The 15227-nt window shown below is 38.0% G+C and overlaps 1 protein-coding gene across 1 annotated transcript in view; it reads right to left on the reverse strand.

The window, feature by feature from the left end:
- Positions 1-13152: 13152 nt before the first annotated feature.
- Positions 13153-15227, reverse strand: part of LOC142210152 (myelin-associated glycoprotein-like) — a 426670-nt gene continuing 424595 nt past the window's right edge. Inside the window, exons 4-5 of the mRNA XM_075279179.1 lie at positions 14450-14524; positions 13153-13388 (exon numbers count right to left, since the gene is read on the reverse strand). Coding sequence (XP_075135280.1) covers positions 13153-13388; positions 14450-14524 — 311 coding nt within the window. The remainder of the gene's footprint in view (positions 13389-14449; positions 14525-15227) is intronic.

The raw sequence follows: 15227 nt of genomic DNA on the forward strand, positions 1-15227 counted from the left end.
TACTATAACACTACCTGCTATGTACAAGAATATAACTACTATAATACTACCTCCTATGTACAAGAATATAACTACTATAATACTACTCCTATGTCCAAGAATATAACTACTATAATACTACTCCTATGTACAAGAATATAACTACTATAATACTGCTCCTATGTACAAGAATATAACTACTATAATACTACTTCCTATGTACAAGAATATAACTACTATAATACTACTCCTATGTACAAGAATATAACTACTATAATACTACTCCTATGTACAAGAATATAACTACTATAATACTACTCCTATGTACAAGAATATAACTACTATAATACTGCTCCTATGTACAAGAATATAACTACTATAATACTGCTCCTATGTACAAGAATATAACTACTATAATACTGCTCCTATGTACAAGAATATAACTACTATAATACTGCTCATATGTACAAGAATATAACTACTATAATACTACTCCTATGTACAAGAATATAACTACTATAATACTACTCCTATGTACAAGAATATAACTACTATAATACTACTTCCTATGTACAAGAATATAACTACTATAATACTACATCCTATGTACAAGATTATAACTAAAAATACAAAAATAGAAAAAGATATAAAGTAGCTCACCCTTGTAGTCGTTCAAATGATGATTGTTGGTGCACGACCCTATTCTCCTTGACTCATTGGAGTAAATAAATGGAAGTATAATCTTGTCAAACCGAAGGTTCGATATAAGGGTCCGCGACTTACAGCTTGTAAAAACTTTTCTTTTTATTTCATCCTTTTAAAATTTCTGTTTGCCACCATAGGCTGAAGTATACATTTAAACACAAAAAAACATAGTGTAGACAAGGTAGACACTGGACATGGTGAGTTAAAAACCGCTAGAAAACTGACGCGTTTCGGGACTATTGAGGCGTCCCTTACTCATAGTGAAACTAGCCTGAACATTGTAAGCAGTGTGAACTTAATATACACTCTGAGATGACTAAAACTAGGAGGATCCAAAACCTTTCTACATCATCAGCTGATCATTTAACCCTTCCTGGCAAGTTTGTGGATCTCACTTAGTTTTGTTTTAAATAGAGACAAGGATAGAAGAAAAAAAAAACAAAACAAAAAAAAAAAAAAACACTTGTTTATTCGAGATTATTCTGTTGCACGAGCATAAAAGAATAAATATCTCAACTCTAACTAAAGTTGATATCAAAAAGTTAGCTACTTTCAATACTAAACTGAAACAGATTACCGCAGTACCTCCCTCCATGTGAATTTAGTCCTACAAAGGTACAACAAGCCTGACCACTCCCAAGGTAATTAACTTGCAGAGTTGAGGGCTGAAATCTAATCTAACAGGTAAACTGACATGTAACACTGTTTTCACTAACTTTAACCAAGCATCTAAGATAGACATCAGATTCGCTGATACAGATACCTTAATTCTCAAAACTTTTCAACACATCCCTTAACATATCTAAAAGTTTTTTATATGTTTTTTATATAACACTAAGATAAATAATGATATAAAATAAAACACGTTAATTTAATAAGGTTAGAAATGAAAAGTTTGTTAGTCAAAAAATAAAAGCCAGGTCTGACTTAGCATTCATACCCTCCGGTTGCCGACAGCCAAACCGGAGGATCCATAATGCTTCTTTTTTAAGTAAGATCTTTTTTTTATTGCCTCCTCTGATGTTATCATTGACTGTTTCAATTCCCCAGAAAGAGAAATTATCTATCTCTCCACCATGTTTACTCGAGAAATGTTTTGATGCACCAGAAATACCATCCGTACCCTGCTTCTTACTGTCTCTGATATGTTCGGCTATTCTTACCTTCAATGGCCTGGTGGTACTGCCTACATAGTCCATTCTACAAGCTGAACATTTGATGCAGTATACAGTATATCTGGTGATGCAGTTAATGCTGGAATTAAACTTTACTTTGAAATTTGTTTTAAAACTGCTTAATTCTTCCGTATTGTCAGTAAAGGGACAGCTCTTACATTTAGGTCTGCCACACCTAAACGATCCCTTTCTATCTGGTATTAAACTAATGTTGGGGGATTTTAAGAAACTAGGGGACAAATCCTATAATCCTATAATATCCGGACGTAATTCCCTTAATGAGAGGCCCGGGGCATGGTTGGACAAAATACTTCAGCCTCTTGTTTACCGCACCATGGGTCATATTAAAGACAGCCGAGAAATATTAAAAATATTTGACAACTTTATTTGGGAAGAAAATATGTCCTGGCTTTCTTGTGATGTCAGCTCCCTTTATCCTAGTATCCCCCACGGGGATGCCCTCGATGCTTTAGCCTACCAGCTTTATAAATATAGCCTATACACCCCAGCAATGTGTGAGTATATTCTATCCATCACTTCATTTTTATTAACACACAATTATTTCGTTTTTTTGGACACTTTTTATTTGCAGATTAAGGGGGCTCCTATGGGAGCCCCCTTCTCACCTTCACTTGCAAATTTATTTTTATCGTTTTGGGAAGAGAAATTCATTTTCTCTCCTGCCAATCCGTTTATTGATTCTGTTTTCTGGTATGGGCGCTACATCGATGACCTACTCATAGTGTGGGTCGGAGATGTGGCGCCCATACCGGATTTTATTTCTTTTTTGAACAAAAATGAATATGGTTTAGGTTTTACATTTCAACATAGTTTTTCTACAATAAATTTTTTGGATATTACATTGCTGGGGTGTGTGGACTCAAATAGGGTTATCACTAAATTATATCGCAAACCTACGGCTGGTAACGCTATTTTGAAGGCAGATAGCTGCCATCCGGCGGCTACTATCAGAGGGATCCCCGTGGGGGAATTAATCCGAGCAAAACGTGCTTGCAATCATGAGGAGGATTTTGTACAAGAAAGTCAGGAGGTAATCAACAGACTCCAAAGCAGAGGTTACTCTAAGAAAATATTGAATCAGGCATTTGAGAAAGTACAATCGAGGGATAGAGAAAAATTATTGGAGGAAAAAACTGAAATTAATACCAATCTAGAACACGCCACAGTGTTCTCAACAAATTACAGTCCACAATTCAATTTAATAAAGAAAATAATCAAAAACAATTTACCTATCCTGGAGCTTGATGATACAGTTAAAAAAATCCTTAAAAATGGGTTTCACTTTGTCCCTAGGAGAGGTGTATCTTTGGGGAATGATTTGTCCCCTAGTTTCTTAAAATCCCCCAACATTAGTTTAATACCAGACAGAAAGGGATCGTTTAGGTGTGGCAGACCTAAATGTAAGAGCTGTCCCTTTACTGACAATACGGAAGAATTAAGCAGTTTTAAAACAAATTTCAAAGTAAAGTTTAATTCCAGCATTAACTGCATCACCAGATATACTGTATACTGCATCAAATGTTCAGCTTGTAGAATGGACTATGTAGGCAGTACCACCAGGCCATTGAAGGTAAGAATAGCCGAACATATCAGAGACAGTAAGAAGCAGGGTACGGATGGTATTTCTGGTGCATCAAAACATTTCTCGAGTAAACATGGTGGAGAGATAGATAATTTCTCTTTCTGGGGAATTGAAACAGTCAATGATAACATCAGAGGAGGCAATAAAAAAAAGATCTTACTTAAAAAAGAAGCATTATGGATCCTCCGGTTTGGCTGTCGGCAACCGGAGGGTATGAATGCTAAGTCAGACCTGGCTTTTATTTTTTGACTAACAAACTTTTCATTTCTAACCTTATTAAATTAACGTGTTTTATTTTATATCATTATTTATCTTAGTGTTATATAAAAAACATATAAAAAACTTTTAGATATGTTAAGGGATGTGTTGAAAAGTTTTGAGAATTAAGGTATCTGTATCAGCGAATCTGATGTCTATCTTAGATGCTTGGTTAAAGTTAGTGAAAACAGTGTTACATGTCAGTTTACCTGTTAGATTAGATTTCAGCCCTCAACTCTGCAAGTTAATTACCTTGGGAGTGGTCAGGCTTGTTGTACCTTTGTAGGACTAAATTCACATGGAGGGAGGTACTGCGGTAATCTGTTTCAGTTTAGTATTGAAAGTAGCTAACTTTTTGATATCAACTTTAGTTAGAGTTGAGATATTTATTCTTTTATGCTCGTGCAACAGAATAATCTCGAATAAACAAGTGTTTTTTTTTTTTTTTTTTTTTTTTCTTCTATCCTTGTCTCTATTTAAAACAAAACTAAGTGAGATCCACAAACTTGCCAGGAAGGGTTAAATGATCAGCTGATGATGTAGAAAGGTTTTGGATCCTCCTAGTTTTAGTCATCTCAGAGTGTATATTAAGTTCACACTGCTTACAATGTTCAGGCTAGTTTCACTATGAGTAAGGGACGCCTCAATAGTCCCGAAACGCGTCAGTTTTCTAGCGGTTTTTAACTCACCATGTCCAGTGTCTACCTTGTCTACACTATGTTTTTTTGTGTTTAAATGTATACTTCAGCCTATGGTGGCAAACAGAAATTTTAAAAGGATGAAATAAAAAGAAAAGTTTTTACAAGCTGTAAGTCGCGGACCCTTATATCGAACCTTCGGTTTGACAAGATTATACTTCCAAGATTATAACTACTATAATACTACCTCCTATGTACAAGAATATAACTACTATAATACTACTCCTATGTACAAGAATATAGCTACTATAATACTACTCCTATGTCCAAGAATATAACTACTATAATACTACTCCTATGTACAAGAATATAACTACTATAATACTACTCCTATGTCCAAGAATATAACTACTATAATACTACCTCCTATGTACAAGAATATAACTACTATAATACTACTCCTATGTACAAGAATATAACTACTATAATACTGCTCCTATGTACAAGAATATAACTACTATAATACTACCTCCTATGTACAAGAATATAACTACTATAATACTACTCCTATGTACAAGAATATAACTACTATAATACTACTCCTATGTACAAGAATATAACTACTATAATACTACCTCCTATGTACAAGAATATAACTACTATAATACTGCTCCTATGTACAAGAATATAACTACTATAATACTACTCCTATGTACAAGAATATAACTACTATAATACTGCTTCTATGTACAAGAATATAACTACTATAATACTACTCCTATGTACAAGAATATAATTACTATAATACTGCTCCTATGTACAAGAATATAACTACTATAATACTACTTCCTATATACAAGAATATAACTACTATAATACTGCTTCTATGTACAAGAATATAACTACTATAATACTGCTCCTATGTACAAGAATATAACTACTATAATACTACTCCTATGTACAAGAATATAACTACTATAATACTACCTCCTATGTACAAGAATATAACTACTATAATACTGCTCCTATGTACAAGAATATAACCACTATAATACTACTCCTATGTACAAGAATATAACTACTATAATACTACCTCCTATGTACAAGAATATAACTACTATAATACTACTCCTATGTACAAGAATATAACTACTATAATACTACCTCCTATGTACAAGAATATAACTACTATAATACTACCTCCTATATACAAGAATATAACTACTATAATACTACCTCCTATATACAAGAATATAACTACTATAATACTGCTTCTATGTACAAGAATATAACTACTATAATACTGCTCCTATGTACAAGAATATAACTACTATAATACTACCTCCTATGTACAAGAATATAACTACTATAATACTACTCCTATGTACAAGAATATAACTACTATAATACTACTTCCTATATACAAGAATATAACTACTATAATACTGGTCCTATGTACAAGAATATAACTACTATAATACTGCTCCTATGTACAAGAATATAACTACTATAATACTGCTCCTATGTACAAGAATATAACCACTATAATACTACTCCTATGTACAAGAATATAACTACTATAATACTACCTCCTATGAACAAGAATATAACTACTATAATACTGCTCCTATGTACAAGAATATAACTACTATAATACTGCTCCTATGTACAAGAATATAACTACTATAATACTACCTCCTATGAACAAGAATATAACTACTATAATACTGCTCCTATGTACAAGAATATAACTACTATAATACTACCTCCTATGTACAAGAATATAACTACTATAATACTACCTCCTATGTACAAGAATATAACTACTATGAATGTATAAATTGTTATCTGAGTACATGTGTAATTTAGTAGTTATGATTTTCTTCTGATATAATACATCCCTTATTTGTGTCGATTTCCCTTAAAATATCACTGATATATAATACATCATATAGATAGAAATGTATTTTATTTTCAACCTGTAATATATGATACAATGTAAAAATATAATGTCTAATGCAGGATATATAATACATGTATATAAATAAAGATGAAAAAAAAAAACATGCAGCACATGGACAATAAAAGGGTGTAAAAATGTCTGATTGAAAATCCCTTTTGAGGCCAAGGCCCCACATTGCGGAAACACAGCTTTTTTGTTGCAGATTTTGTTGCGTTTTTTTCAGCCAAAGCCAAGAATGGCTACATAAGGAAAGGGAAATATATATGAAGAGTTTATACTTCTACCTTTTGCTCTATCCACTCCTTGCTTTGGCTCAAAAAATCCCAACAAAATCTGCAACAAAAAAAAAAGCTGTGTTTCCGCACCGTGGAGCCTCAGCCCTAAACAGAACAGTCCATAGAAAATAAGCCGGTACCACTACCGAGTCTGCACCACCAATGATCTGCTTTAGGCTAGGTCCCCACGGGCCGTAATCACAATGCTATAGCGCTGCGCAGCGCTTTGAAGAGAAAGTTCACAGCGTTTTCCTCTGCGGACTTTCTCTTAACACTATATCTATGGGAAAGCCGCCGGTGTTTCCCTAGATATAATTGACATGCTGCGATTTGCAAAGCCGCAACAGCTTTGCAAATCGCGGCGTGTCTGCACTGCAATTTCTTTCACAAAGTGGGCATGGGATTCGCATGAATCCCATCCCCTTTGCTTGCACTGTAAAACACAGCGATTTTTCCCACAACATCTCCGCTACCAGCAAATTGCGGCGTTTACGTCCAAAATCCTGCTGAGATTGTCCTGCACCACCACAGGGAGATTAAAGTTCTCATTGATATTATTGGGCTTTTTAATAATGGAGGTCCAGAGTTACTGCAGTTTTTTAACGTTTCAAAGTTGCATATTCTACGCCTTCTGCATTGTGGGCTCTGGAAGAGATCAGTTGTCCCGGTCCCTGCTGTCTGTGGGCTATAACAGAATATTCCACTTCATTTGATGGCTGCACCATAGCCTGTAAAAAAAAAAAAAAAAACAGACAGGATTTATTATATAATTAAATTCTATGTATAAAGTCCCTAATAGTAACTAAATAGTGTCATAAGGAAGGGCTTGGTACAAACTTACAAAATTCGTCTCGTGAATATTCACAAGATTTGCCCTCAAGGTTATGGTTCACTCCAAAATGGAAGTGTATTATACTATGATTATATAGTGATGGCGGACCTTTTAGAGACCGAGTGCCCAAAATGCAACCCAAAACCTACTAATTTATCACAAAGCGCCAACATGGCGATTTAGCTTTAATAATGTATGGATCCACAATTGCACACAATTACAAACCTGCAAAATATGGTCATACGAATAGGGCTTTATAGAGCTTTTTGCTCCACTGTGACCCTCACACAGCCCAACCTGCTTCACCGTGACCCCCACATAGTACAATCTGCTCCACAGTGGCCCCCACACAGTATAATCTGCTGCACAGTGGTCTCCATACAATACAATTTGCTCCACAGTGGCCCCCACACAGTATAATCTGTTGCACAGTGGTCTCCATACAATATGTTCCATGGTGGCCCCCACACAGTATAATCTGTTCCACCAATGGGTGCCCAAAGAGAGGGCTCTGAATGGCACCTTTGGCATCTGTGCCACTGGTTCACCATCACGACTCTAGGGTATGTTCAGAGGCCATAGATTGCATAAACATGTATACAGCTCATACTCACCTCTCCTCACCTCCCTGGGGTCTGACCTTCTTTCCTCTTCCAGTTTGGGACCACTGAGGCATGTGATATGGATTTAGCAGCCACATGAGGTTATCAATGTCACAACACTTGTGTCAATTTGTCGACAAGACCCATGTGACTGCAAAGACCAATCACAAAATGTTGGGTTTGGTTGATCCAGTTTTTGGGAAACTTGTGATGATCCCAGTTCAGTACAAGATGGTTTGCTCATCCCTATTCAGTATCCCCTTCTTTAAAACCAAGGAAGTAGTTATTACCCCGGCAGACTCCATTCTGCCATATTTAAATTATACGGTGTATGGCCACATTCATTGGAATACTATGCAGCAAGTATACAGGGGAAATAATTGGCCAGAGAGATTCTTGGGTGACTTTATTCTGAGAGTGCAGAACTGACTTGGGATATCAAGATTCTCCAATAGTTACTTACTTCACTGTTACTGTAAATCACAAAGTTTTCATCAACTTTCACATCCACCGATGATCTTCTGAAATATATATGACAAAAATGTGTTAAAAATATTCAAAAAATAAATATCTAAATATTCAATAAAATTTTCACTTAACACTGCCCCATGTGGCTAGGCATGGTATTGCAAGAACAAGACTAAAAGGTCTTAGAATACTCGGCCGGTGATATACTGTAGTTTCTACCGGTATTAAAATGATCATTAAATTTTCCAGGGACCTATCATAAACCAATAGTAAAGGGTTCATATAAGAGACACTGCATATATCTGTAATCTCTTCTCATATATAGAAAACAAGTTTCTGTCTGTTCTCTATGCATGACCAAACGACTGGACCGATCCTCACCAAATTCAGCACACAGATATTTCAGGTGTCCGGGAAGGTTTTAGACCGGGTCTCAGCCGTCTAGAGCATACCGTTCCCGAGATACAGTATTCCAAAAAAAGGGCCTACATTAGCCAATACAAGCCTGATAAATCCTTCTTGGGCTACCAAGCTGGACTTTTAGCTTACTACATGTAACTGTAGAGGTCTATGGAGAGAAGAAAGGAAAAAGAGCCAATAGGGGAAGAAGAGCGAAGCCTAAAGAAGAAACGGGAATGCGTTATATCTTTGTTGCTTTTTGGTGCAGTGTGCCACAGATGGGCTACTTCCTTTTCTGGTGTATATAGCTTAGTTACTGAACTTTTTGATGTTGTAAATACATTTTTTGACACTTAATACAAAGGTACATATGAAGTTATCATTAAAGAGAAACTCACTCGGATCTCATGGCAGGTGGTTGAGGGTGATGGATATTATCATAGTGATTTTCTTCCTTAGCCATAGTGTTCTGGTAGAAAACATTGGAATAAAATACAGTGAGCAGTGGCGTAACTACCGTGGTAGCAGCAGTAGCAGCTGCCACAGGGCCCGGGACATTGGGGGCCCGGTGGCAGCCGCTACCGCTGCGTTTTTTGTTTTTTTTAAATAGGCTGTTACCGGCTGGAGTTACTCCAGCCGGTAACGGGTCCTATATACTTAGCGATCCTGGCAGGGGCCGGGATCGGTAAGTGACACTGCGGGCCCCACAAGCACTATTATACTCGGGGGTCTTTTCGGACCCCCGAGTATAATGATCGGAAGTGCAGGAGAGGTAACTGAACATAAAAAACTGTGTTACTTACCTCTCCAGGCTCCGCGCAGGCTTCGGCCTACTTGTGTGACGTCTCAGACGTCACATGATCGGGGCCTGCGTCCTTATGCGTCGCGACGCAGGCTCCCGGTCACATGACGTCCCTGACGTCATTGAAGATGGCCGCCAGCGGGGAGTCGGGAGACATGTAAGTTACAGTGTTTTTTTTTTTTTTTATGTTGTTCTTCCCCCGGGTCTCCGATTATTATACTCTGGGGTCTGAAAAGACCCCATAGTAAAATAATTGTTAATGGGTGTCCACGACGGGGCATAATAGTGGGTGAAGGGGCCACAATGGGGTATAATACTGTGTGCAGGGGCCACTATGGGGTATAATACTGTGTGCAGGGGCCACTATGGGGTATAATACTGTGTGCAGGGGCCACTATGGGGTATAATAATGTGTGCAAGGGCCACTATGGGGTATAATACTGTGTGCAGGGGCCACTATGGGGTATAATACTGTGTGCAGGGGCCACTATGGGGTATAATAATGTGTGCAGGGGCCACTATGGGATATAATAATGTGTGCAGGGGCCACTATGGGATATAATAATGTGTGCAGGGGCCACTATGGGATATAATAATGTGTGCAGGGGCCACTATGGGATATAATAATGTGTGCAGGGGCCACTATGGGATATAATAATGTGTGCAGGGGCCACTATGGGATATAATAATGTGTGCAGGGGCCACTATGGGATATAATAATGTGTGCAGGGGCCACTATGGGGTATAATAATGTGTGCAGGGGCCACTATGGGGTATAATAATGTGTGCAGGGGCCACTATGGAGCGTAATAGTGTGCGTAGGAATGCAGGGGGTGGGGTCGTGCAGGGTTTTCGGCGTTGGTAGGGGTTTTCGATGTCAGCTGGGGGGGGCCCCATGTCAAAGGTTCGCCACGGGGTCCCGCCATTCCTAGTTACGCCACTGACAGTGAGTTTTATTTTTGAAAATTTCCTGGACACAGAAATATTAATAGTTGATTTCCGGGGCACGAGCACAGATTACATGAGAGCGGATACTTACAGTATAGAAGATTATTTCACAATGACTTACAAGGTAAGTAATGGGGTAATGGGGTCAGTAAGCAATGACCTTGCCTAAGAACTCACATTATGACCATCCCTGGTATATGCTGCCCCGTGAATTGGAGAAGTTGCAGAAGCGGACTTCTTGTTTCGTCTATTAAAAATAATAAAATTCAGAAATTAGAATGAAATTTTGTCCATCAAAATAGAAGGGAATATTCCGAACAGAAAGAGACAAAGTTCTCTGATTTTACATCTCAATATTGGTCAGTGCTTATTATTACCTTAGACAAATATAGACGACCAGGATGAAAAACAGCAGAAGAAAAACTCCAGCAACTGTCCCCAAAATCAGAGGTAAGTCCATTGTTAAATTTGCAGCACCTGGAAGAAAAAAAAAATTGTGATCGAATATTAGTCACCATATTCTAACACACATAACTTTTTTTAGATTTTTGTGCAAACCTGTGTAAAGCCTCGTTCACATCTGTGTCAGTATTCCGTTCAGGGGAGTCCGCATGAGGAAAGGAATACCTAACGCAACTGTAAGCGGTGTTCAGCGAAAGCACACGCACACCATAAACTATAATGGGGTCCATGCGCTTGCCACTAGATCTCTGCAGGGAACATGCGGACAGGAAACTAGTTCACAATCTACTTTCCTTTCCACATGATTCGTGCGGAAACTGCGGCAAGCACACGGAACCCCTAGAGGGAGCCACGGGGAGCAAAATATGCACCAGGTTCTGTGGATAGAAATTGCAGACTTCTTGTCTATATTTTTGGGTTGGTAATTATTTTCATTTTGCCTATACACTTTGCCTTTACTGCTAATGATGTATTCCTACTGACTGTATGTTATTTACCAACCCTTCTGTGATGTGGGAATAATATAGGCATTGCACCTTACATTTGTGGAGGAGGAGAGGCTAGCTACTACCTTCTGCTTTACAGTAACGTTTTTACATTTTTGATAACTGATGTTAGAATTGGTCAAAGATAATTTGTAAAAACAGCTTCTAGGGAAAGGGAAGACAGAGACAGTGAGCCATAAAACTAGGCCCACCCTGTGTCCCTACCTATTTGCTACAACTGTCCTAATGACAGTGAGAACTGAATGACAAACCCTACTCTAGATAAATGATACACAGAACAGGACAAGACAACACAACACAGAAGAGGAGTCAGCAAGCCAAGGGTCAGACTGGATAGACAGAACAGTACCAAATCACAATCCAAAAGAGTAGTCAAAAATCCAAAAAGCAGTGATCAGTAAATACAAAACAAAAGCAAGTGAAACTCTTAGTAAGGTCAAAGACACGATAGCCAGCAACCATGTGTGTCCTGATGGTCAGTTTAAGGAAGTCCAGAACCCGCCCCAAGCTTGATTGGCAGTTAAGCTGTCAATCACAAGCACACAAATGTTAACCCTAACTGTGCCAACACAGAATGACAAGAGTCTGGGAGAAGGTAATCATGTGCAGACATGCCTCCTGCGTCATACAATGGCCCAGGAGTTCAAAAAGGAGAGGACTTGACAACTGGGTCACCTTTTTTATGTATTAACCCCTTAAGGACAGGGCCAATTTGCATTCTTGTATTTTTGTACTTTCCTCCCCACATTCCAAGAGCCATAAGTTTTTCATTTTTCAGTTCACAGAGACGCATTATGGCTTATTGTTTGCAAAACAAATTGTACTTTGCAATGGTATTGTTTATTTATCTTTATATGTGATCTAGGGAAAATGGGAGATTTGAACTTTATTTTTTATATATTTTTTTATACTTTTAAAAACTTTTTTTCTTTTACGTTTATGATCAGACCCCCCTAGGGACCTTGAAACCTAGGGAGTCTGACCGCTCATGCTATTCCAGCAAAATACCTTTACACGATGCCTCTACCCATCTAAACAGTTAACTGCAGCGGGTTCTGGCTGTATATATATATATATATATATATATATATATATATATATATATATATATTTATATTTTATATTTGTATTATTTTTTTCTGCCGAGCCATGCTCTTGGAGGGAAAATGACGCCAGCTCCTAACTAGATTTCCTGCATCATTTAGGTGAGATTTTTGATATTGCTGATATTAAAGCTGGTGGAGTCATATGGCCTTGTACACTACACCAAACCCCCATTTTAGGGAAGTGGCAAGGGCTAAGCAAAAAATAAACAGTTGCAATATTTTTGCAGAAAACCCCTAATAAATCTACTCCTTTGAGTGATCCAATTCAACTTCACTCAGGGTGCCACCAAGTGTCTTCATTGGGACGCACCAGATGGCAGTATTACTAAGGACAATACTCAGATCATGTGGTTTTTCCATCTATTAATAATAGGCTATGTCTATGCTACGTCTTTCATGTTAAGGACCATCATGGCTCGCATTACAGGACACTAACGTTTAATGGAGATCTCCTCCGAGGTGGAGTTTCCAACACGGTTATGAGCGATACATGAATACTGGCCAGAGCTCTCCTCATTGTCCTCTAGGGTCAGAGTCTTCCCAGTCCCATATAATATAGTTCGATTCTTCATCCACGTGTAGTGAGTTACATTAGGGCGGCTGCTTAGGAAATCACAGATCAAGTCACTTTGATTCACCACAATTACACGAACTCCAGTCGGGGCGTCTAAAGAAGGCATACAAATCAATAAAAATATAATACATAACAATATACATAGAAGATCTTTACTTATGAAAAACACACAAAAAAATCTTATTTATTACAAATTCTTGTGAAGTTTAACTGTGCTTCACTTGTGTTTTTTTTTTTTTTTTTGGCTATTGTGTAGGGACAGGTTGTAAACCCTTATAACAACATGAACCAAGACTAAGTCCACATTAAAGGGGTTGTCCCATCTCAAGGATCCTATCTATACTGGTAGCTTATGCAAATTGAAAACTTTTTCTAAATAGATTGCCTTAGAAATGCTGCTTTGTTTGCCTGCTATGTGAACTTATTCCTCCCGTTGTTTACACAGCGTTACCATAACCACAGACCTTTGAGATAGGACTTACTCACTTACAGCTCTGCCAGCAGGACAATCAGTTTGCTGATAAAGTCAGGTCTGTTATCTCTCTATGTAAACACACAGATAACACTGAGTCTGTTCAAGCATGTGCATATTATCTGATGTGCATAAGTATTGTGATACCTCATTGTCCCATTCAGTAAAAGGAAGGGAGGATACAGGAAGTGGAAAGAAGAGACTGTAAGCGAACTGCTGAAACAGGGAGATGGGAAAACCCCTTTAACATGACTAGGTGCAAAATGGCTGCCAAAAACATCCATTTTCCTTGACCCAAGGGGCACGCATTGTAACAGACTCCCCATTCATTTAACTATCTGGAAGGGGGTCCATGAAAATGAAGAAAAATAAGACACAACCTATATTTGACAGTCCGTTACAATGAATATGATGGGACCAAACCGGAAGAAGCAAAGGAAGTAATAATATCACAGAAAATTCAGCAATATTTTTTTGAGTCAAATAGTTGTATACATACGTAGTACAGGGATCTCTGTCGGGGCTGATTCTCCTCTCCCCACACGATTTATGGCAGTACAGGAATAGGGCTCCATGTCCCCGAGCACATTATACACTGTCATCTCCCGTCCTCTGTCTGGTAATCTGGTTTTCCCTTCGTACCATTCATACTCATGTACATCAGGCCTGGAGAAGCTGTTACATTGTAACGTCACGTTGGTTCCTTCCATCACTTCATCCATCCCGATGATGGTGACTGTCACATTTTTTGGTGAATCTGTAGAGAGAAACATTATTATGGGTTAATTTGTATAACACCTATTAGACATCATCTACATCAATCCTCCCATTCACAAAGCGAGATATCTTATCGAAGAAGACAACAAAGAAAAAACAATAAAATAAACACTTTCAATGACTTTTAATTGTTTTACTGATATCAATCTGTACTGCTACTGATACCTGCTACTGTACTGCTACATCTGTACAAGAGTTCTACAGACTGGAAAAAGAAAGAAATGGAAACAAAATACATTTTTGGTTGAATCACAAAGAATCTTGTTACTGATGACAATTGTATAGAAGGTAAGCAGACAGATATAGGACCTGTCTTGACTTTTGCCCTCGGCTCGCTGTCACATACATGGACCTGTGACACACAGGGGGCCTAGAGGTGAATGATTTGGTGTGCAATCTGGAAAAAATATGGCTAACAAACTGACAGGCATAGAGCCTAAGAGTAAGGCTTGATTCACATCTGCATTGGTAATCCATTCGGGGGAGTCTGCACGGGGACCCACCTGAACAGATTACCAAACGCATTGGCAGTGAAAGCATAGACATGCGGACAGGAAAGTAGATCTTGAAGTACTTTTCTGTCCGCATGTTCACTGCACATTGCTTAACAATGCATATGGTAGTCCGTTCAGGGGTGATAGTCTAGGGATCTGTAATATTCCCACCTACAGTATGGAAGCAAA

The sequence above is a fragment of the Leptodactylus fuscus genome, chromosome 6, assembly GCF_031893055.1.
Source record: "Leptodactylus fuscus isolate aLepFus1 chromosome 6, aLepFus1.hap2, whole genome shotgun sequence".
Lineage (NCBI taxonomy): Eukaryota > Metazoa > Chordata > Amphibia > Anura > Leptodactylidae > Leptodactylus > Leptodactylus fuscus.